The 26287-nt window shown below is 41.3% G+C and overlaps 1 protein-coding gene across 3 annotated transcripts in view; it reads left to right on the forward strand.

The window, feature by feature from the left end:
- LOC115267533 (zwei Ig domain protein zig-8-like) overlaps positions 1-26287 on the forward strand; it is a 663084-nt gene that overhangs the window by 566835 nt on the left and 69962 nt on the right. For all 3 annotated transcript variants that reach the window (XM_062859127.1, XM_062859125.1, XM_062859128.1), the window contains one exon: positions 21704-21867. In XM_062859127.1, coding sequence (XP_062715111.1) covers positions 21704-21867 — 164 coding nt within the window. The remainder of the gene's footprint in view (positions 1-21703; positions 21868-26287) is intronic.

Below are 26287 nucleotides of genomic sequence, written 5' to 3' on the forward strand. Positions count from 1 at the left end.
GTAGTAGTGAGCAGAGTTGCGCAATATCAGTCTTGTCATGTGACTACTGATATTGCACCATCGTCACTATCAGTCCAGACTAATCAATATCAAAACGACAATAACAGGCAACGACTTGATATTGACCCGCACTCTAGATCACAATCATTGCAACTGATGTGATATTTTAGTGGTTTTCGCCAAAACTCAAACTTTTTTGTGATCAAAATGCAAAACTGCACGGTAAAGGCTGGGTATGCTGCGCAACTCAGATCCCATTGTGATCCACTAGCCTCTGCCCAGCAACTCCTATCCCTACCTCCACGCGGTACCGGCCGGAAACTATGAGCAACCTTAGGGAAGATCGGGTAACCAACCCCGGTGGGAACTTTGGTCGTAGGCTTATAGGGAAGGGGGGGGGGGTTTGCTTCGGTTAACCTAAGCGTCTGTTCTCCAGGAGGAGCGGCTCACAACAGCGTCTGATCCCTATGTTAGGGGCAGCTGATCTACGTCCAAGTGCCAGGGAAGGACTCTAAGCTCAACTGTGCACTATGGTCCTCCGGAAAGTAGAGGGTTGGTGTCAGACCCTACGAGCCGTAAAAAAACCATTGTAGCGGAAAATCAGCAACAGAATAACACGAACTGAGACCAACGGCAATGACCCCAGCGAACAAAAAGGACTTGCGATTGTTAATTCGGTAAGAGGAACTGCCGATCTCTCAACTTCATTGGGAGCACCCGCATACTCGCCGATCTAATGAAGGACCGCGGGTTCGGCATCGTAGCGCTGCAGGAGGTGTGTTGGACAGGATCCATGGTACGAACGTTTAGAGATAATCATACCATCTACCAGAGCTGCGGCAACACACGCGAGGTGGGAACAGCTTACATCGTGATGGGCGATATGCAGAGGCGCGTGATCGGTTGGTAGCCGATCGACGAAAGAATGTGCAGGTTGAGGATCAAGGGCCGATTCTTCAACTTCAGTGCACAGCCCACACTCCGGAAGTAGTGATGATGACAAGGACGCATTTTACGCGCAGCTCGAACGCGAGGACGATCGCTGCCCAAGCCACGACGTCAAGATCATCATAGGAGATTTGAACGCTCAGGTAGGCCAGGAGGAGGAATTCAGACCGACGATTGGTAAGTTCAGCGCCCACCAGCAGACGAACGAAAACGGCCTACGACTCATTGATTGCGCCACCTCCAAAAATATGGCCATACGTAGCACCTTTTTCCAACACAGCCTCCCTTATCGTTACACCAGGAGATCACCACAGCAGACGGAATCCAAATGGACCACATTCTGATTGACGGACGGCACTTCTCCGACATTACCGACGTCAGGACCTATCGTGGCGCCAACATCGACTCCGACCACTATCTGGTGATGGTCAAACTGCGCCCAAAACTCTCCGTCATCAACAATGTACGGTACCGGCGACCGCCACGGTACAACCTAGAGCGACTGAAGCAATCGGATGTCGCCTCAGCATACGCGCAGAATCTCGAAACCGCGTTGCCAGACAAGGGCGAGCTCGATGAGGCCCCTCTAGAGGACTGCTGGAGTACAGTGAAAGTAGCCATCAACGATGCAGCAGAGAGCACCATCGGGTACGTGGAACGGAATCGACAGAACGAATTGTTCGACGAAGAGTGCACAACGGTTTTGGAGGAGAAGAACGCAGCGGTAATGCTGCAGCAAGGGACTCGACAGAACGTGGAACGTTACAAACAGAAGCGGGAACAGCAGACCCACCTCTTTCGGGAGAAAAAGCGCCGCCTGGAAGAAGCGGAGTGTGAAGAAATGGAACTGCTGTGCCGTTCCCAAGAAACACGGAAGTTCTATCAGAAGCTCAACGCATCCCGCAAAGGCTTCGTGCCGCGAGCCGAAATATGCAGGGATAAAGATGGAGGCCTCTTGACGGACGAACGTGAGGTGATCGAAAGGTGGAAGCAGCACTTCGATCAGCACCTGAACGGCGTGGACAACGTAGGCACGGGAGCCCACGGTAACAGAAGAAACGACGACGCCAGTGCAGCGGAGGACGGAAATGAACCAACCCCCACGCTGAGGGAAGATAAAGATGCCATTCACCAGCTCAAAACCAACAAAGCAGCTGGTGAGGATGGTATCGCAGCTGAACTCATCAACATGGGCCCAGAAAAGTTGGCCACCTGTCTGCATCGGCTGATAGTCAGGATCTGGGAAACCGAACAGCTAACGGAGGAGTGGAAGGAAGGGGTAATCTGCCCCATTTACAAGAAAGGCGACCATTTGAAATGTGAGAACTTCAGGGCGATCACTATTTTGAATGTTGCCTACAAAGTGCTATCCCAGATCATCTTTCATCGTCTGTCACCTAAAACGAATAAGTTTGTGGGAAGATATCAGGCTGGCTTCATCGACGGCCGGTCGACAACCGACCAGATCTTTAACGTGCGGCAAATCCTCCAGAAATGCCGTGAATACCAGGTCCCAACGCATCACTCTTTCATCGACTTCAAAGCGGCATACGACAGTATTGACCGCGCAGAGCTATGGAGAATCATGGACGAAAACGGCTTTCCTGGGAAGCTGACTAGACTGATTAAAGCAACGATGGACGGTGTGCAAAACTGCGTAAGGGTTTCGGGTGAACTATCCAGTTCATTAGAATCTCGCCGGGGACTGTGACAAGGTGACGGACTCTCATGCCTACTATTCAACATCGCTCTGGAAGGTGTGATGCGACGAGCCGGGCTCAACAGCCGGGGAACGATTTTCACAAAATCCGGTCAATTTGTGTGCTTTGCGGACGACATGAACATTATCGCTAGAACATTTGGAACGGTGGCAGAGCTGTACACCCGCCTGAAACGCGAAGCAGCAAAGGTCGGACTGGTGGTGAATGCTTCAAAAACAAAGTACATGCTGTTAGGCGGAACCGAACACGACCGGATCCGTCTGGGTAGTAAGGTTACGATAGATGAGGATACTTTCGAGGTGGTGAAGGAATTCGTCTACCTCGGATCCTTACTGATGGTTGACAACAACGTGAGCCGTGAAATTCGGAGGCGCATCATCAGCGGAAGTCGGGCCAACTACGGGCTCCAGAAGAAATTGCGGTCGAAAAAGATTCACCCACGCACCAAATGCGCCATGTACAAAACGCTAATAAGACCGGTAATCCTCTACGGGCACGAGACATGGACCATGCTCGAGGAGGACCTGCAAGCACTCGGAGTTTTTGAGCGACGCGTGCTAAGGACGATCTTCGGCGGTGTGCAGGAGACCGGTGTGTGGCGGAGAAGGATGAACCACGAGCTCGCTGCATTTTATGGCGAACCCAGCATCCAGAAGGTGGCCAAAGCCGGAAGGATACGGTGGGCAGGGCATGTTGCAAGAATGCCGGACAATAACCCTGCAAAGCTGGTGTTTGCAACTGATCCGGTTAGTACAAGAAGGCGTGGAGCGCAGAGAGCACGATGGGCGGACCAGGTGGAGCGTGACTTGGCGAGCATTGGGCGCGAACGAGGATGGAGAGCGGCAGCCACAAACCGAGTATTGTGGCGTACTATTGTTGATTATGTCTTGTCTTAATGTTGAATAAAAAAATGTATGTATGTTTGCAAAACTTGTTATTTTGTACCGCATATAAAAATATCTTCTTGGTAAATCTTCATTTGGATTTTTAAACGAATTTTAAAGATGGCCTATCAGTGATATCCCTACACCATCCCAGTCAGTCCAGTTCTGATGGAACAAGGAAAGTGGCGGTGACTCAATAGAGCGCATGCTGACCTGGATGGCAGTCGGCCTATCAAAATCAGCGATTTGCATAAAATTGACAGTGACAGAGTGCAACTCTGGTGGTAAGGCTAACCCCTTCGTGAGGAGTGGGTTGGCTAGATCTCCGTTAAGGAGAAGTGAGGAGATAGGAGCAGGAAGCGGCTCAAGCATTTGGAGCTACGATTCATCCCCTGACTAGCCTGCCGGGGGAAATAGTGGACAGAACGTGGGTAATAAAAGGCACCGAACCGAAGAGACACAACCGAAATCGACTTTTCGTCCACGAAGTCCAACATAGAGCAAGGACCTTAACCGTCTGGCGGGGCCCGCAAGGCTAGGCGGATGCCGAAATGCAGGGAAGTAGGACCCCAGCCAGGCTGGCCCGTCCCAGATTGAAGGAACAGCTGGTTGCGACCGTTGGACGACAGTTGAGCGAAAGAACAAAAAGAGAAAAAAAGTGGGTTGAGGAGGTGCTTAGGGACGCAAACCAAGAAGACGTAGCAGGGTAGGTGTCATGCACGAGAAAGGCGACGCGCTTGTCATCATGATCAGTCTAATTGCTCGGACGTCTTGAAGGCGATGCGATACGACGCCAAGTTCGTGTATCTGGGAGCAGACGCGCGCAGTATTAGACGTGCTAGTACGGGTGAATTGATCCTAGAACTCAAGCGCGACAAGGAGCGCAAGGGCACCGCCTACAAAGATCTCGTGGAAGAGCTACCTGCGGCGAATACAAACAAGCCCGTTAAATTACTTTTTGTGGCCCTGGCAAGCTGGTAGCGGTGCTCTCGCGTGTGTGCGATGCGACCATGCCTAGGCGAGTTCACTCTAGAAATGGAAGACCACCGGGTTAAGGGTGGACGCAAGTGATTGCGGACCTACGCCATGCCTTCGTACGGGCTAGGTGGCGGATGCAACGAGGACGATCTGAGGAAGAACGAAACAAGCGACGAGCGGTGTTCGCCGCTGCAAAAGCGGCGCTTTAAACTGAGTTTAGAGAAAGCAAAAAAGCCTGCTTCGAGGGTCTCTATCAGAGTGCCAATGCGAACCCGCGGGGTGATGCCTACAGGATCGTGATGGCTAAGGCGAGAGGTGTAATGGCTCCTACGGAGCAATCTCCACAGATGTTGGAGAGGATCTTCGAGGGGCTTTTTCCGCGCCATGATCCTATTATTTGGCCTCTTTCCGTAGGACAGCCGGAGACTGGGGCTGGCGATGAGGAGAGGGACACCGATGTGGAACTTGCGGGGATAGCAACCCTAGTATCACACTTGTCATAGAAGAATCACAGCGGCGCAGGTTTTTGTTGCACAGAAATCGTTGTAACTTACTTCTAGCAAGTAAGTATTTATTTGTTACAAGTAAGTCACAGTGACTTCTGCGCAACAAAAACTTGCGCCGCCGTGACTCTTCTGTGACAAGTGTGTTACTTGGGAAAGTCCCTTAGCGTAGGTAATGCCCCAGGTTCGGACGGAGCTTCAAACCTGGCCTTAGAAGTAGCTGTTGCAGAGGCTTCCGAGATGTTTAGGTCTGCTATGCAGGAATGCTTGGACGAGGGAGTTTTCCCAGAAGTTTGGAAGAGGCAGAGCATGGTCCTGTTGCGAAAGGCGGGGAACCATCCGGAGACCCGTCGGCATATAGACCAATATGCTTGATCGACACGGTGGGGAAGGTATTCAAAAAGATCAAGATCAAGATCAAAAAGATGGTTTACACGAACGCTCTCTATGAGCTTGGACGTCTGTTCTCTGTGATGTGGAGCTGAACGTAATGATGATGAATGGCATAATGTCAAGCAAATGCTGCAAGCCTTCCGAAATGTTATAAAAATAACATAAAAAGTCTGTAAAAGCATGTGTCTGATATCCGAACTTTCCTAAACATTCTCGATAAAAAAGGTTCCCATTTTCCAAACCTAGTCACATATCCCTTACATGTCCATCACTATTCATGAAATGTTTAAAGCTACAATAATGAAAAGTCTGAAAACAACGAAGCGAAATCCGGTCAGAGAGCACGAGACAAAATCATTTTTCAAGCGGCAAAATATTCACCAAAACAACTCACTGACTGTCTGGAGAAGAAAATTGCAAAGCACAAACCCCCTCTGCCATTGATTCGTTAGGAAAATGGAAAGCAGGTGGCTGATCGCTTCCCAAGGAAACACACTGGCTGTGATGAAGGCGACACCTTCGTCCGCCAGTGGAGAAAAAAAAGAACGGGACGGAACGTTGTCAGCTAATGAAATGCTGCTGCGTAATGGGAGACCCGTCGAAAATTTACAGCCAGTGATTAATGGTAGATTTGAAATTAATTATCGATCGTAAAATCCCGGCCCAAGCGGCCCCCAAAAAAAGGGGATAAGCGCTCGTTCGGATTCAATTTGAGGCGCGTTTTAAATTAACAAAGTTTGCGGACCATGAGTAGTCGGTATGATCCCGGAGAGCGGTATCTGGTAGACTATGTAGAACGCCTCGTAATGATGTGGTTTTGAGCTGATACTCATTTAAACTGATAGACAATTTGAGGGCAGTTTGGCTTCGGGTGATAAAGTTGTTTCTTTCGTTTAGCTAAAATGATATTATTTTTTGGCATTTTCATCACCTTAATTGATACGGTTCGCTTAAGACAACCCAGTGATATATATTAACAGTTGTAACTTTGAAAAAAAAAACTCATTCATACCATTTCTTCAGGGGTCGCCTTCCATGTGCAGTGTGCACTCAGGCTAAAATTTAAATCACCCGACGTGGCAGTTTGAGTGAACACATTGTTCAAGAGCTGCAAGAAGATAAATCCAAGCTTCCGCTCGCATCTTTCATTATTACAATGTGCACCATCTTGGCCATGTCCAGCGACTGTGTCGAACAGCAGCAGCAGCATTAAATTCCATTTCTCCCCAGGCGATCCTAAATTGTGTACACATTCTGGTTCAAGATAAGTTTCCATCCAGAACTGGCCAGAATGGACCCGGTCCTGGAAACAATATAATTTAGAACCGAACACTGAGCAATCATTTATCAAATTTAGTTTGCTCGAGTGCCGAGGAGCCGCTCATTCTTTTTGATTGCTGCAGAATGTCGTTAGAGGAGTTATAAACGGATCAAGATACAATGTACTGGTGTTTCTTTCTTTCGATTTAATTCGACGAATATGTTGAACGTTCGATGTTGTGAATGTGCAGCAGTTTGCTTTCGATTCTGTTTGGGTTCTTGGAGCTAGAAGATAGGAACAAACGATGCACATAAATCTTCTTTGTCAGAAGGAGCACACTGTAGAGCAGTAGGAGTTCTTTTTCTTTGGGGTAGGTACAAGAGTTCCTTCGTATATGAGTGTGGCGGGTGGCAACAGACGTTCAGGGCAACGCCAACAATGACGTACATGTTAGGGTAAGAGTTCTTTTTTCTGAATACGAATACTATGTTTAACCCGTATTATGTATCGTCGATCGAACGATATACATGCAATTGTTTTCACTACATCAGAATCAGGGTAAGACTAAATCAACAACAGTGCACCGCAGTTTTTGATTTGCAGCTTCCGATCTCCATCCTCGGGTCAAGTCCAAAGTTTACCAGATCACGCTCCACATAGCCCGACTATTGTACTGTCTGCGCTCTGCGCATTATGTTTACCGTTCTTCTGCACACCACCGAAGAATAGTACACGGTACGCGTCGCTTGAAAGCTCCAAGTGCTTGCAGGTCCTCCACGTACAGCTTCCCAGGAAGTCGTCCTCGTCCATGATTTGTCATAGGGGCTGTCCATAAACCACGTGGTCATGGGGGGGACTATTTTGTATGGACAAATTAAAAATTTTGTATGGACAAATGACCACGCGGGGGGGGGGGGGTTTAAAAGTCCCAAAAAAATGACCACGTGGTTTATGGACAGCCCCATAGGTCTGTGCGGTCGATACTGTCATACATATGTCTCTTATGTAGATGTCGATGAACAAGTGATGCATTGAGACCTGACATTCACGAATTTTTTGCAGGATTTGGCACTGGAACGATCTGGTCCGTCACCGAACGTCCATTGATAAAAGCTTACCTGGTAACATCCCAGGAACTTATTCGCTTTAGGTGTTAGATGACGAAAGTTGATCTGGGCTAGTAGTTCGTAGGCGGCATTTATAAAGGTGATCATTCTGCAGCTCTCACATTCCACATGGTCGCCTTTCTTGATTACTCTATTCCTCCACTCGGTTCGGCTTACCAAATCTTGAAAAGTAAGCGTTGCAGGCAGCTGACCCACTTTTTCGGTTCATCTTAATTAGTTCTGCTGCGATACCATCCTTACAAGCTGTTTTGTTGGATTTGAGCTGGTAAATGTAATTGGATCATTTCCATCTTCTGCGGTCGTTCGCATTCACCTAGTCGTTATCTCCGCAGCCTTGATATCCCGTGCCAATGCTCTGCACGCTATTTAGATACGCATTGAAGTGCTACTTCCGCCTTTAAATTATCTCACTTCCGTCCGTCAAGAGGTTCACGAAGCCGTTGCGTGATGCGTTGAGCTTCACGTATAGCTTCCGTGCTTCTTGAGACCAGAACAGTAGTTCTATTTCCTTCCATTTCCATTAGTCGGTGCTGTTCATCCCGAAAGAAACAGGTCTGCTGATTCCACTTCTGTTTGTGTCGTTTCACAATCTGTCGGATTTCATGCTACTGCTTTACCGTCCACAATGCATTATTTTTCTACAAAATCGCTTTGCAATCCTCATCGCACTATACCCGATAGTGTTCTCGGCTGCGTCATTGAAGGATGCTTTAGCTGTCAACTAGAGGGGCTACACCGAGCTCCCCGCTGTCTGGCAATTCTTATTCAAAATTTAACGCGTCTGCTGAAACGACATCCGGTTGCTTCTGTCACTCATTACTATAAAAGCTGTTCCTAGCTGATGTTGCTCTGACAGATGGTATTGTTACATCTAACCGTTGATCCTTTCCAGCACACCTTCTGCAGCGCTACAATGCCGGTCTTTTAGTATATCGGCAAGAATGCGGGTGCTTCCGATGAAATTGAGAGATATGCAGTTTCACGTACCTTTTCAACTTCGACTTTTCAATCGCAAATCCCTATTCGTCACTTGGGGTCGTCATTAATTGTATTGATTCGAGTTCTTTTGTCGATTATTATAATCATCCGTTTTACTGTCAGGAGAGACTCAGTAGGTAGGCTTAAGCAACACCCAACCCCCCAAAGTCCTCTCACTCCGTCCCTGTCGGCATACGACCAAAGTTCCCACCGGAGTTGGTTTCCCTATCTTCTCTAAAGTTGCTCGTATCCTGACCAGTTACAACTAGCAGATAAGGATAGGAGTTGCAGGGCAAGAGGCTGAAGGACCTTACAACAAATCGCGTTGCCAGTGACCATCTACACTCTCGGCATATCTCGACTGTCTGTTGAGGATGAGTCTTTTGAGCACTTTTCCAGCAGTGTCGAGCAAGCATATTGGTTTATATGTGGTCAAATCCTCACCTTATATTTATATGTGGGCAGATCTACCTCTTTCATTCTTCGGGGTAGACTACCTTATCCATACATTTATGCAAAGCAGATCTGAACATCCAGAGAGCCTCTATAACAACTACAAGGTGAGGATCGGAACTCCGCACGGACCTGGGACCATACCTACGCAACAGGATTTGGCAATTCCTGCAAGTTCCTCGGTGACCCTCCATCGTCCGCCCTAGTTCCCAGCGATCCTACGGAAGAAGGCCAAGGGCTTGGGTCCGAATGCAAAAAGAGCACATCGATGATTCCTTTAACCCTAAAAGGGATACCTGGGGTCCATTGGACCCCAGGCGCCTTTCAGAGCTCGTCTTTGATGGAACACACTCAGCGAGGTGACGAAACTGAGGCCATGAAGGTATCCCTTTTAGGGTTAAGCACCTCTGAAGACTACTCGGTGGAAGCCATTGTACCTCGTTCTGACACAGGCGCTCATCGTTCGCTGTATACTTGCCCTTATCTTGGTCTTGGTCTTCGGTTAAAAAATCGAACGACGATCGAAAACGCTTGCGGTGCTTCGCATCTGCTTAACCGTTTTCTCGTGTGTCGTCAAATCACTTTCCGGTCGGTTGCCATCTGTAAGAATAGTCGAGGTAGGTACTTGTATGCTACTGACGTGCATTGCAAGTCTAGTCGAATAACAATGCAGATTCAGTACGACACAATACTATCAAACCAGACCGGCGGCCCTGTTTCTTCAAGTTGAAGCCTCGTGCAACCCCGTGATTGACCCAGTAATTCAATTCACCTAAAAATCTCAATTAACTTCTGAGGTCCGGAACCAGAAGAGGCCGAAAGAGACCGCACCGAAGGCTGTTGTAGGGCCTCAAAGGTTCTGGGGCCAATAGTATTATACAGTGATCAGTATTGTAAAGTATTGAAGGAGCACGAAAAGCATGTTTAAGATTTTGCAGCTAAGTGAGAAAGATTGATGTACATGGGAGTTTTCTTCCCCAATGATTATTTTTTTGCAGTCGTAGATCGAGACAATGCCCAAGGAAGTCAAGGAATTTTCCATTACAAAATGTTCCTGAATCCACAATAAAATCACCCTTAAAGTATCCCTGCCTTTACTGCTTCATCTATATGGGCTCTACAAACTAAGAAACCAAGCATAATGCGAATTAGAATAATGGTTTACACTTAAAATTTAGTAATAAGTAATTCCAAATAAATAAAACTAAATAAATTACATTACTCGTTTTCCCAAACGTCACCAACATCTAGACACGCCTATGCAGTATCAAGAGTACGATGTCCTGTTCCCGAGTGCAAGAAGCATTCAGCAACGAGATGAAATATGTTGCAGCAAGAGCAGCAGCAGCTTAAACCACATATTTTCATACCCACGACTCAAGCTCGGTGGCTTCATTCGGTGGAGAATTCCTGCCAGCTCAAACCACGCCAAGACAATATTGTGGGATTGTGTGCTACTGCTGTCTTTGTGTCGAGGAGTTGCTCTTCTATTCTATCTCGCCAACACGTGACAACGGTGAGCGCCGGTTGCTGGCTGGAATAGTGGCGACGCAGGGGGTCTATCACTTGTAAGGCGGATATACCTTTTCCTATGGAAATAATCCTCGTGCATTTCGGATCCTCCCGTGGATCGCTTAACGAAGTGGAAGAAAGGATCCTTCTATTTCACAAACCAACCAAACCAACCGAACCAGCCAACCAGGAAAGTGCTGTTGGAAACAGATGAGCGACAAAAACAAATGACAGAAAACGAACTTTCTATTCAGTTGATATGTCTAAATACGCTTCTCTTATAAATGACAACATTTTCATAGAGGCACCACCGCTGCTGCCATCGTTGTTTATCCGTCTGAGGAACGTTTATTAAATTCATACTGAGCCACAACAGGTTTTTACCTACGTAATTCGGAGCTAACGCTGATGACGTCGATTCCGGTTTTAATTGGTTGGTTATGACAAACTCGGTGGCGCTCAAAATATTTTAAGGAAACAATGTTTTAAATGCATTTTCACACTTCCATGTGCAAAGAATGATGCCAATTATAGGAACATTGGAATCTGCATTCCGGTATCCTTCATTAAGGCTCAAGCATTCGTCATCATTTTTTCGGAAATTAAAAAGCAGTTTTCTCGCTGTAAATCAAAACATCGACCATGAAAATATATTCACTGCATTATATTCCTTATGTGGAGTACAGTAAATATATTTTCATAGCAAAGACTTTTGTTTTGAACGAACAAACTGCTTTCAAATGTGTGTTGATGACGATGATTTCAATGACGAATTGTTCAACGTTAACTATTTTGTGGAAATGTTGGATAAGAATTTTGTTCATTTCAGCTCATCTCACAAAAACGAGCGGTGTGTCACAGCATAATGTGAACCATGTGATTTCAGTACTCAACGACGAAATCAGGATTCTGAAAATTGTCAAAATTATTCCTAAGTCTTGGACATCACAAACATCGGATTATTATGCTACCCGAGCAGAAGAATATCAACAGCATAATAAAATATGTTATTTTGGCGTAATAACTGAATAATGGAATCAGTAGTTTTTATGTTATTAACATATCATGTTTTCAAAATTGCGGAAATCACTCAAAGGGGTTTTTCCCTTTTTCAAAATTTTTAGTTAAAAAATAAATAATAATAATAATAATAATAATAATAACATATCATGTTATGTTATACATGAACTTGTCTGTCATAAGCGGTAAAATAAAAAAAAATATTATACAAGAAAACTCATGGAACTCATGTTTTGTTAGATTCAATAGCAACTTGATTACAATGAATTTGAAAATTTGTCATTGATGTGTTATTGTTCATTACATTTTCTGTACATTTTCAATAGTGGAATAATATCATATACATCACTCGGGATGTGCTTGGATTGTGAGTGATTTCACGTGCTCCTAGTTCATTTGAGGTTTTAAAGCTAATTTCATCCAATCGGACCGCTTACTACTGGCCATAGTGTTTCCTAGACGCTGCTACTAGTGATCGATATCGAGTGCAGTTTGTAGACCGAAGATCCAAGACGGAATTGGTGCAAATTAAATCGTTGCAGTCCAATATCAAGCGCTTCTGGAAGCCATAACGAAAGTTGAGTTACCATCCATTGTTCATTCACTTGTCAATCTGATGAACCTCCTCTGACTCTCATCGCAAGTGAGCAAAGACTGTAAGCCATCAATGATGACAGTGTCCACAAAGCATACGATCCACAACAACACAACAAACAATGATCAAAACACATCAACAAAAGCCGTCGTTAACACGTATCAAGAATTGCTGCATCGAATGCAACTGATGTTTGACGATTCATATCGAAGAATCGATGCTGTACTAACATCCTTCACTGATGCCACCATGCCCACAACGATTCCGCCATCCGATGAGGTTGAAGACGTGCAAGTGATGGTGCCAGCGTGCTCGACGGATATGGTCTTTACTAATACCAGCTGCGCTATCACTGGTGCTGACCACAAGCAGCTCTCGAACCATGTACCTGCTGATGTGCTGCCTTCAGATCCGGATCAAGACGAAACCCTCTGCACTACATACGTGATCGCCGAGCATCGCGCACCGGTTCAAAGTTTCAGATTAAAATCACTGTTTCCACGGAATTCTGAAACTCCGTACGGTTTTACATCGTGTACATATCTACTGCGAGACCGTCAACAAATGGATATTGTAACACTACGTTATCGGGAAGCGTGCGATGACGCTCCAAGAAGGAAACACCGGAAACTCCACACTGTATCTATCGTCTCTCGTCGAAAGGTGGCAGAGCCATACACACTGTCATCAAGTAAAATCAATACCTTTCCTGAAAAGATACTCGTTTTCCTTCACTCAATTTTCCATGATTCCTTTCCATGATTTTCCATGTTTATTCCCCTCCTGAAAGTTAAACCCTATCCATTAAAATATTTCTTTTCCCTTGCTTTGTTTTCCATGACTTCTTTCCTAAGCTATCCATGTTTTATTCCCTCCTAAAAGTCATGGGGATTAATTTGGGGGATTGGGATTGCCGACTGGATGCTGTTTCTGCTGATGTTCTTGCTGCTGGACCTACTGCTGACCTACTGATGATGGTGCCCATGTTGTTGCTGCTGTTGTTGCTGTGATTACAGTGGTTATGTAGTTATTATTTTCTATTGTTCATCATAATTGAATCCTAATCAACTGAACTATTGCACTCTGTAAATGAAAGTATTGTTGAATATTTTGTTAGCCTAAAATGCGCTTTCAAGCACATTTTTCTTTTGTAACTTTAAATACTTGTTCCAGTTTGCTAACCATTTTCGTGATTTCTCTGCGATCTTTTTCCATTGATGTTGGCTGATTCGTTTCATAACAATGTTCGTACAAATGAGAGTTTTTCGCATATTCCTCGTGCTGTAATGCTCTTAGCACTTCCTCGTAATAATATCAATATTTGTCATGTTAATATTCAGAGTCTATGCGCTCGTCAGATGAGTAAATTTAATGAGTTCAAGTTGTGTTTTAGCAATAGCAATATTGATATTATATGCTTGACAGAAACATGGTTATCTCAAGATATTCCGAATGAGTTAGTTGCTGTTGATGGCTATAAACTATACCGAAATGATCGTAAATATAGCAGAGGAGGTGGAATTGCTGTCTACTGCAAACAAGATTTATGTTGCAAGATCATTTCTGTTTCGGAGGTGGTTGCAGATACTGATGATGTTGATAAAACAGAATTTATTTTTGCTGAAATAAGCCACAATGCAGACAAATTTTTATTAGGAACTTTTTATAATCCACCTAGGGGAGACTGCGCTGCTAAACTGGAAGAGAAGTTGTTCGAACTTTCTCTACGATATCAAAACACTGTTTTAATAGGTGATTTCAATACTGATTTTATTAAACCGAGTACTAAACGTTATCGTATGCAGGGCGTGCTGGATAGTTTTGGATTGATGTGTGTTAATAATGAACCTACTCATTATTATTCTTCTGGATGCTCATTAATAGATTTACTATTAACTAATAACGCAAATTTCGTATCTAACTTCAACCAAGTAAGTGCTTCTGGTTTCTCGAAGCACGATTTAATCTTTGCTTCATTGGACATTGATCGTCGTAGTAATAATACTGATTTCACAAGATACAGAGATTACAAATCTATTGACAATTTATCTTTGAGAAACACCTTGCTTGCTATCGATTGGTCAAATTTATACTCAATTGATGATCCTGACATTTCTTTAGACATTTTGAATGTCCGGTTAGCTGATTTGTATAATTCTTTTGTACCAGTCCGTGTACATAAACGATCGTGTAACAAAAACTGGTTTAATAATGATATTTTACATGCCATGATTGAGCGAGACTTGGCATATAGATCTTGGATTGCTAACAGAAATGGTTTTAGTCACAACTAGAGGGTCTTGTTTCCCGGACTGAAACAAATCCCGGGATTTGGGATTTTTATTTTCCAAATCCCGGGATTTCCCGGGATCCCGGGAAAAATCTAAACTTTCTAAAAAACGATGAAAAAGTTAATGGAACGATTTCTTAAACACTTTTAATTAAATTCGATTAACTAATGACCATTAAATTCGAAAGAAAATATATATTTCATAGACATTTGATTGTGTGAGGGCAGTTGGAGACATACAAAGGTATTTGAAAATTTTCAAATAAAGTTCATCTTCTTCCGCAATAGGATAACTAGGGCTATAGGTTAACTTCTGCCTTACTTATCCGAAGGAATTTTTTGACAGAACTTGATGATGTTTCTAGAGTAATTCCTTATAATACACCCTGAGACGTAAATGAATTCTGTGTGAGAATTTTATGACGGAGTTAAAATGGCAGTGTTAGAATGGTGATTTGAAAATTTCAAACGGAAATTTCTTAAAATATTATTTGTCCACATTTTCTTTTTCTTTTCTTTAAGAAAATGTGTGACTATTTCAATTATATATGGATATACATTCATGTTAACATTTCAGAATTTTGATTAGTTTTTTTTTGGTGAAATACATTGAAGAAACTGTGGAAAAAAACCAGAATAATTCAAGACAGACCCTGTCAACAATCTTCAAAAAAAATCCTTATAAAATTCTTTCGAAAATTTATATATGATTTCCATTTCAACATTTCTATCCCGAAAGTCCATTGATCTTTTTTTCGATTTATTTGGCAGGATGACAAGGTTTGATTGATTGATTTGTCTTTATTAGAGAGACTTTCAGCCATTGGCTGGTTCGTCTCTAGGATGACAAGGTATTAAATTATATTCTTCGATTTTATTGTACGATTCGCTTTATTTTTTTTTTTGCAATTTGATATCGCTCTGTTTTTCACCATAAATAATCACAGAAATTTCTGCAGAAGATCTAAAAAACGGTGTGCTGTTCCTTCTTGTAAATAAATTACTGATTTTTTTTTTTTAATTCCTAATCACTTAACCTAATTTACAGCTCTATTGTCCACTGGGGCACTACGTGAGCAATTTCAATTGACAGCTGCACTTACATTATTTTTGTACAGCGCCTAGATTCTATTCTACTTTATCGAACTGGTTGCCTTTCTGCTGCTGTCACTTTTTCTACTTTAGACCTAGTAGAATGATGAGCACAAGGATGATGATGGATGGCCGTTCTTCCTTTCCAGTTCGATTGGGGGTCCATTATGAGTAGCAGTTCGCCGATGTACAGGTATCCTGACGAAAAATTGTAAGTGCCGGGGCTGGGAATCAAATCCATGACCATCCACATATGAAGCGAACGTGTGACCAACTACGCCACGGTCCCCGGCAAATTACTGATTTCTCTTAGAAATTTCGTAAAAATTATCACTTGTATTATCTCTAGTGATTGTTGAAATGAGCTCCGCAGAAAATTTCGCCTGGACTTAGGAACAAAATGTCTCAACGAATATCTTTACGAAATCGTCAACAAATATTTCAAAGATTGTCAAAGTCCTTCAGAGGTTAGGGATTGTTTATCCGTTTTCTTTTGAAATTTCTGCAAATTTTCCTCATAATTTAAACGTAAATATGCAAGCAATTGATCAGAGCTGTTGAATATTATATAACAACACAGTATTCTTAACGGATAACTCCAGAAACATCTAATAATATTTGCAACAGTTTACATATTTCACATATTGTCAAAATGTTGAACATTACCGTAAATTCCAAGAATACTACCAGAACAATCTAGCTTAAAATAAATCATTTTATTTCACATTCCGATATTCTGTCTGTTGATTCACTTTGATTATAATTGTAATGTAACGCCACATAAATGAAAAATGGAAAGGCAGTAACAAATTGTAAAATGTAAAATCAATGTAAAAACAAAAGATTTCGGCTCAGTTAGGGGGATTAGGGGCATAATGGACACCGTAAGCAAATGAGTATGTTAGACCTGTGTAACAGACAAAAACTTAACATATTATCAGTTGGCTTACAACTTTTACTTGTTTCCTACGTATTTCAATCATTTACAGCTGCTAGAATGTCATTATTGTGAAGAAACAATGAATTGAAAACCGTGTGTTTTTTGGGGCTGGCAGGAAAGGTACGGGGCGAAATGGACACCCAACGGGGCATAATGGACACCCCTGCATATTTTATGCTGTATCTTTGAGAATATTGATCAGTCAAGTATTTTGCCTACGGAGATCAATACCACAGATATAATACTCCATCCTAGAAGAGTTTACATAAATTCAAAGGTAATTAAATAAATTTTAGGCTAAAATAACCGGATTGATTTTTTTCTAACTCTTTAAAACGCCTAACAGTATGCAACGCACGTACATCCATTCATAATTGCCGGTGTTCATTTCGCCCCGAATAGACTACAACATTAAAATTGCTATTTTCAGTAAGTTCTGATCAAAAATATAATACTTCATCCATTGCTAAATCTGCGTATACATGTGGATAAGGTAACAATTCACTTGTTTGTATGGTGGACACACTAAAACACTCGTAATACCTTATTTGCTGCTGCTTCGAAATTATAAGAAATCCACCATATGACAAACATACTTCAATTTCAATGATATTTTGGTTATTTTGAAGGAATATAAATGGTACTATTGAAAAATATAACAATGACTTGTTCCTTTACACTTATGCATTAAAAGTTTTACATAAAAGTCAACGGTTTCCGCAAAAACAGGGGTGTCCATTTCGCCCCGGGTGTCCATTATGCCCCTAATCCCCCTATATCCATGTGGCGCCCGAGCCTTCCAAATAAACGAATAAATAAAAAAATGAAATATGAATGACATAAATTCAGCCAAAACATATTTGGTTTAATTAGTTGGACTTGCATCTAAACTTATTTAAGTGAAAATAAACTATACCTGACAGATAGCGTAGAATTGGATGGAAAAAAGGAAACATTGACAAAGAGAAGATTTCAAAGAGGAAAGATTTGTTTTAGTATTGCCATTTTTTATTTTCGAGAAATCCCGGGAATTTCTGGAAAATATCCCGGGATTCGGGATTTTTCAGATCCCGGGATATCCCGGGATTTTTGTCCCGGGAAATCCCGGGCAAGACCCTCTAGTCACAACCAATATAAAAGATTACGTAACCGAGTGACGCACCTGATTAACGTAGCGAAAGCAAATTATGTCTCTAGAACGGTGAGTGGTGCCAATTCTTGTAAGCAACTATGGTCTAGGTTGAAAAGTCTCAATGTTACTAATGATCACGAAAATAATTTGCACTATTCAAACACCAAGGAGGAAATCAATGAATACTTCGCAAATAACTTTTCTAGTGATTCTTCTCATGTTCCATTTATGCCGCAAAATCCAAATGGTTTTAATTTTGATGTAACTAACGATTGTGAAGTAATCAATGCGATAGGAACAATTAAGTCTAATGCAATAGGCTTAGATGGAATTCCAATAAAGTTTATTAAGCATATTCTTCCCCTAGTAGTTTCTCACATAACTTATGTCTTTAACCTTATTATCAAAACGTCAAAGTTTCCAAAGAGTTGGAAAACTGTTAAAGTTATTCCTATCTCTAAGAAAGCTGGACGGACAGATTTAAATAATCTGCGTCCTATCAGTATTCTGTGTGCCCTCTCCAAAGCTTTTGAAAAAATATTGAAATCTCAAATCAAAACTTTCTTGGATAATTTTGATCTTTTAAGCCCGTATCAATCTGGTTTCCGAGCAGGGCATAGCACAACTACCGCAGTGCTTAAAGTTCACGATGATATCCATTCTAAGATTGACAAAAAAGCCGTAGCATTTCTAATGTTCCTAGATTTTTCCAAGGCTTTCGATCGTGTGTCACACACAAAACTATTAATCAAATTGGCAAGACAATTTAGTTTTTCCAGTAAGGCTGTTGATTTAATAAAATCTAATCAATATAGTATCTGGAGTTCCGCAAGGATCTGTGCTGGGACCAATCCTTTTTTCATTATTTATCAATGATCTTCCGACAGTACTCCGTCATTGTAGGATACACTTGTTCGCGGATGATGTCCAGATTTACTTTGACTCGGTCGATCTTCCTTTGAATGAAATGGCACGGATAATCAATCTAGACTTGTCTAAAATTCATGACTGGTCAATGCGAAATTTGTTGCCTCTAAATGCTGTGAAATCACGAGTCATGTTTATATCACGATCTCGTTGTCCACCTGCTTTGCCCTCTATTAGACTTGGGAATGATGATCTTGAATATGTCAATAAATTTACAAATTTAGGTATTGTTATACAAAATAACTTGGAATGGGAAGGACACATAAATTTACAGTGTAGCAAAATCTATGGTAGCCTTCGTTCTCTCAGAATTACTGCTAATATTTTGCCAAGTTCTGTTAAACTTAGAATATTCAAATCTCTTATCTTACCCCATTTGTCGTACGGTTGTGAGCTTCTTACAAACGCTTCAGCGAGAGCAATCGATAGATTACGAGTTGCATTAAATTGCTGCATAAGATGGATTTTCAATCTCTCTAGATATGATAATGTAACGCATTATCAACAACAACTTTTAGGCTGCTCATTTCACAATTTCTTGAAACTACGTTACTGTCTTGCATTATTCAAAATTGTTAATACTGAAAAACCCTCGTATCTATTTGACAAACTAAGACCTTTTCAGGGAACGCGCAATCGAAATTTTATATTGTGTCATCATAATACCTCTCACTAAGGGGGAACTCTCTTTGTACGAGGCATTGTTAATTGGAACTTACTTCCTTCTGAAATCAAAACTCTTAGAAATTACAAATCCTTTCGTAGAGAGGTCACGACATGGTTGGCGACACGGAACTAGTATAATTATTTACACGAGTAAAGGTTAGTTTAGTTAATGTATCAAAGTTTTATGTATTCAAAGTTAATCTAATTGTAGAAATTTATAAGGAGAAGTCCTTACTCTACATGAATTTGAGCAATAAATAAATAAATAAATAAAAAAAAATAATAACTTAACTTGCCATACAACAAAAATATATTATTGAAATGTTATTTAGTGCATGAGTCTCAATAACTTGATCATAACAAAATAAGATTGACAAACAAAACATGTTATAGAGAAGTAATACTTTGATAAGTTAATAATAACAAATTATGATAAAAAAAACAGGTTATGTGATTCTGGAATTTGACACCTCGCGCTTGATCAATCACCGTTGCATACAAACAATTTACATGCTAATTAAGCTAGTATGACACTCTTTGACCAATGCCAAATATTTGACCACTTTTGACAGTTAAATTTTGACCAAGGTGTACTTGGTAAACAAAAATGTTTGTCACTCTCGAAAAACGAATAGGGACAAACAGAGCCAAACAACCTGCCAAAATTTATCTGTCAAAAGTGGTCAAATGTTTGGCGTCTGGGCAAAGAGTGTAATAGCACCCTTAGTACCACCTGCTAGAAGAGTTTCGAATCAAATTGACCTTCACTTTAAGCCTTTGATCTTCCAAACTGCCTTGCCGAAGACACCAGGTATTCAAGTAATTGGTATCCATGTACTTAGCATTTGCCTGGTGCTGGCGGTGGTGTCCAACCGCACGACTGATGAAGGATTAACTGCAAAAACTTACCTACCTATAACAACTATATGTACTAGCTTTCTAACTCATCAAAATCCTGAGATAGGGGAACTTATGTATTTTCGATAAACTGTGTCTCTCTTCGTCATGGTTTTTTTTTTTCTGAAACCTGATGAACTCGGAGTTGGCCTGATATCCTCAACTAAGCTGAATTATATGGCCTTGTTTCAGGCAATTTGGCCGCGCCATACCAAATTTCGACCTTTCTGAGTATATAACTGGAGAAATAATAACACTGTGGTAAGCTCGCTTTATCTAAGACCTTCGGAAGAAAACTTAGCGAATTACCAAGAGTTTAATGCATAATAACCAAAAATGGGCCATAATTGTCAATGTCGCTTACGTCACTGCAGAATTAAGGCAGCACAGGCGGTCAGTCAAAGTCAAGCTCATTCCGACTTCAAATTTACCCAAGCTATAAATTTATTGATTTGTCCCGAATATAAATTCCGACTAACGATGGATAATAAGAAAATAATGTTTACTGTACCCACATAAAATACATATTATTCCAGAAAATCAAACATCAACTTACATCACGCAACGTCGCTATGATGGATCGCAAATTCAAACGGAAAATTAAAGCACCGTGTCGTCGTGAGCGTTCAAGTAGTCAATGCCAACTTGGGCCATCATCATCATCCAACAAGTCAATAAATATTTGTCAGTGAGGCTGGCTGAATGAACTCGGAAGCGTGCCGAGATTTATGGTTGCCTATCAAAGAAGGCGTTGGCGGCTCGATTTTGCGTGGCGGTATTTTCGGCGGAGACTTAATAGCCCGTGCCTCTTAATCTGATGAATTATCACCATATTTCATTTATTGTGCTGTCGCTATAAATCTCTTATTAATATTTCTCACTTTTCATTTTTTCCCTCTTCGTTCTCTTTTTCATCCAACATGGCGCCGTTCTTATTCACACCTTCAACTGACGCGACTTGCTGCGATGTTTTTCCATGTGACGCACTGTCGTCGACGAACGTCCGGAATGAACGCTTGCATGGGTTACTTTGATTCGACCGGCCGTGCTCCTGATGTTGACGGCTACGTGAACGGTGTGCATCCCACATTCACCGACGAAATCGCACGGTCAACAAATGGCGACCCAACCGAATGGATGGACGGATGATGGCAATCGATTATTATTAATGCGAAATCAACCTCGGCCTCTATACTCTTTTTATTCCCAAATGACCTCTTGGTCTCTGCATGTGACGTACTCTCCACGCGGTGTCGTATGGCCGTCGTCGCCGTTTGTGCAAAATATCCGAAACCGGACGTGGACCCGGAATCTGAAACCTTTCAAATCCATCCTCGCACACGCCCTCTCTACGCTGGGACCGTACTTGTGCGCTGATTTATGCAGAATGACATTTATAGCCGACGAACGCTTTCAATCATTCTACGTGGAGAACAGCGGCGTTTGGACGCTGCAGATCAAGTACGTTCAGGCACGTGATGCCGGAATATACGAGTGCCAGGTGTCGACAGAGCCGAAAATAAGTGCTAGAGTACATCTGCACGTTGTTGGTAAGTATTTTGCTTGTCTCTACGAATCACAAACGAACAGTTGGATGAACAGATGTTTTCGCTGGACCCAATACCAATGACACATTTTCCCCACTGCTACATTTATGATATTTTTTGTCCACTGAAAACACACCTTTATCCCATTGTTCACCACTAGAGTCGAAAAGTGTGAGTATGGGCTCGACGTGCAAACAAACGCAAACAACACACATCCGAGGCATCAGTAAGGGACCGGTTGACCGTTTGTTGAGCTGGGGCTTGGGCTGGACTGACATCTATGAACGACCGAACGACGACGATGGTAAACCCGAACCAATAGAACCTATCGAGTATACCTACTCGATACGGCTTGGGTATTGTTTGGCATTTTCATTTAAGTTGGAAATTATGTTTCTATTGTTTGCTTTAACTTAAGCGGTATTGTTGCTGAGTATATTTGGTAAACTTATTTGAGTTTTTGCACACCGATCGTTTCAATTTGTGCAAGTTGAGATTTGCAGTCGGTTCTTTCTCATTGTATCCGGGAGATTTCACTTTAGCTCAATATGTAATATTTAAAAAAAATATCACCGGAGAACGTTGTTTTTTATTTTTTTTTCCTCAAATCTGGAAGAGATTTCCGATATGAAAATAATTTGTTAAGGCCAGCAATTTCCAAACTTTGCTTCGACTGACTCCACCAGTTGGCTTCTATCTTCCCATGCAACAGTACGTCGTTAAAAAGCTTTCATTTTGAAATCCTCCAATTTCCCAGTGAATCAAAAATGAAGTTCTGGTCTGTCTCAAAGGCCATTCAATGGCCACCCAAATTTGGGTGAAATATTTGTAACCCATACAAATGAAAAATCGGTATTTCATATAAACGCAATCTGTACAGATGCTCAAAAATCTGTTTAATACAGATACATCTGTATATATGGCATTCCTGCTTCTAGGTAGGATTTCTCCATAAATTCATTCGGAAATCAATTCGAAATTGTTTCCATTTAATTTCAGATATTCGTCCAAGGATTCTTTTCAGAATTCTATCAGAGATTTCCACAGGGCTTCGACGAGAAATTTCTTCAAAAAATCCTGCTGTGTGGTTGTATACAAAACGGTCTACAAAAGCATGCTAAAAGATTTGAAATTGGTCGAGCGGTTAAAAATTTATCGGGCCTTAAATTTATTTTATTTTGTAAAATTCTATAAAAACTTATATTTTGCGTGACTTTGGAAAAAAATAATGTTCTACAAGATTTCTTTCCAAATTTAATTTGTGATTGATTCCATTCAAAAGATTGAAAATCGGTTGAAAATGGCAGTTTGTGAGTTATGAGTTATGAAGTGAAAATCACTTTTTTTATTACTCGAAAATTCAATTTTGAGGCGACTGCACTATCTCAATATTTTTGGCTCAAACTCAGACGTTTCTCTTTTCATGTCATTTGAATCCAAAAGAGCTTACGAATTCTACATTTTTTAAAAAATAAGTCGCAGCCTATTGTGGATCTACAGTTGAATCTGGTATCGTCGACGTCATCTCAAGCCGATATAGCATAGCATAGCCGACCGTACGCATCCTGGGATGGCTGTTGATATATACGTTTAATGCACCAGAAAAGCTGCCTAGGCCTTGACAGACTTCATTGAACAACCTCTTTGTTCGATACCTGACCAGGTCCTTACGATCAGCGGAGATGGGGAGGAAATGTTGATTAGATATCTACTATAAGAATATGTCAAAAAACTTGGCCCACTTCATAGATATCTGGAGTTGGAGGTTGGATGGGGTTTTATGGGATGCTTTCCGTGGCGAAAAAGCGTATATTATATGTAAACTTGAGTACTTGTTTGAGAAAAAGTTGCTATCATTGAAAGAAAAAATAAAGGTAATGTTTACACAGGCGTCAAAGGTTATTATTTACTCAGGAATGCATAAAATAAAAAGATTGATCGTAGATCTTACGTTGTTACGCATCTATGTGAAGCGATCCACATGCGTTATGGCGTATGCCGAGTCATAACAATTCAAAAAAGACCTCCTTAAAAAGTCCGTCCATAGAAACGATAAATGGAATTAATCTCACCATGCTAACACTGAATCGTCATCCGGGTACTACTGTTTTTTATAGGAAGCCAAGATACCCGTAACGCACCAGGAAATATCCATCGCGAATCTGCACTTCAGAAGCATTCATCCGATACCATGTATGGTAAAGATGTAGTGTAGGTACCGTAAAATGGGGTGTTAAGGGATGGAATAAAATTTCGTACTCATTAATTCATGGGCTTTACTTCTTAAAACTTTCAGAGAAAGCACTCCGATCATTGTCTTGCTGCCTGCTACGCATATATATAACAAAATTTCACGAATTTTTGGAGAAATTAAAGATATTTAACATAATGTGCGAATTTATGGAAAATATGAAAATGGGCTGTTTAAGGAATTTAAGGGAATGAATGTTAAGTTATTATATTTCTATGAAAAATAAAAATTGAATAATTGTAAACAGTGACTGTAAAATTTCTTGAACATCGCCGAAAAAGATTATTATAGTCCTGAAGGTGCAGAGACAGTTTCATTGTCATCTACCTTGGTATATTAGTTTTTTTTATAAAGCCTCGAAATCTGAAAAAATACCGTCAATTGTACATGAGTGGCTACAAATTATAACGAACACATTATTCACAGTTACTATTTATAAGTAGTGGAGAAAATAAAATAGTTCAGACAGACCAACAGGTTGTAAACTAAGAATGTGTATTTACAGTTTTTTGTTCACTTAAAAACTCATTTATATTGAAATGTTTTATATGCAAACATCATTAGACGGCCCAGGCTGTAAACTGTGTATTCAATGCTGATATTTCTACTCTGGAGCATCGCTGATAGGTCGTATTTCAGATTCTGAGATATTTTAGCACCCATGAGTCTTCTTCATAAATATTTTCTTTTGGAAGAGTTAGTGGCAGTCTGGTTTACATAATATATGGAATAAGTGAGCTGTTTGATCTCGTACAGGTCGGACTCCATTATCCGGAATCGGGTTGCGGCGCTTCTCAAAATGATATTTTGGAAACGGAATGCTGTATGATGCTGAAATTTTGACTGATTACTAATCAAAGTTGGCTTGATAACATGTCAAAGCTTCAGCTTTAAGGTCAAGGTATTTGGAGTACATAGCTCAACATTTCTAGAGCACCGTTTTTTAGAACCGTTGGACGGATTTGGATGAAAATGCATCACGCTAATTGTTCAGTTCTAAAAAACGGTGCTCTAGAAAGTTTGAGCAATATACTAGAAATACCTTGTCCTTAAAGAGCATTCCCTTCTTCAGATATATATTTGAGAAGCATCAGAATATCACGGTGTGTCTGGTGGACAACATTATTTTAAAAAAATCGGTATCGCTAAGACACCCACCAAACGAAAGCTAAGGGTCCCCCCTTTCATTTAAGACTTAAATGAGAATGTTCTATCGGCGGGTCTAGAACAATTTTTTTTTTGAAAAATGTGATATATTTTTAATTTTTTTTTTTCGAAGAACACAATAATGACAAAACACTGGTTTTCCATTGCAAGCATGGCTTTCCGACAATATATTTTTATATTATGTTTATTATCCTACTCATAAAAGCATAATAGTCCCATGTGAATGGGAAATCCAGCAGATGACAGTTTTGTGTTTATGGGCAGTTTGGTGAAAGTACTAGAACAGTGAATAAAAAATCGAGTAAAATGCTGTTCATTTGAATTTCAATCATGTGTTTGCATCTTATGACAGATGCGTATACGTCATTCGGGTCTCGTATTTAACTGGTACAAGCAGGTCACCAATCGACCAACATTACAACATATACCGTCATTTGGTTCTTCAGATTTGTGCTCTTGAAATATCGGGGTGGGACTATGTCATATATTCTCCTCAAACAGTTTCTCAACTTCAATGTGCGTCTGGTGCTCAAGACACATGTTTTCTTTCGTCTTCTTTTTCTGTTTCTTCTTGTTCTTCTCCTTCTTCTTCCTCTTGGCGTAACGTCTCTACAGGGACAAAGTCTGCTTCTCAGCACTGTAGGAGATATAATAAGAATAAATTAAATTGTTCGATTTGTTTGAAATATTCTTATTATATCTCCTACAAGCACTTCCACAGTTTTTAACTAAAAACTTCTCTTGCCAATTACTATTTTGCATGTGTATAGCGTGTGACTTGCACGAAAATATTGCATGCTCAGGGAAGTCGAGGAAATTTCCTTCACGAAAAGGTCCTGGACTGACCGGGAATCGAACCCGTCATGGTTATGATGGATACTAACACCTTTGCAGCTGTGGCTTTATGCGCCCTTTTCGTTATCAAAAACAAATCATCGGGGACCAAAATCGGTTTACTTTTCTGGTTACTCGTTGACGCCGGTTTCCATCTGAACGGTAGTTCAT

This window comes from Aedes albopictus, chromosome 3, assembly GCF_035046485.1.
Source record: "Aedes albopictus strain Foshan chromosome 3, AalbF5, whole genome shotgun sequence".
Lineage (NCBI taxonomy): Eukaryota > Metazoa > Arthropoda > Insecta > Diptera > Culicidae > Aedes > Aedes albopictus.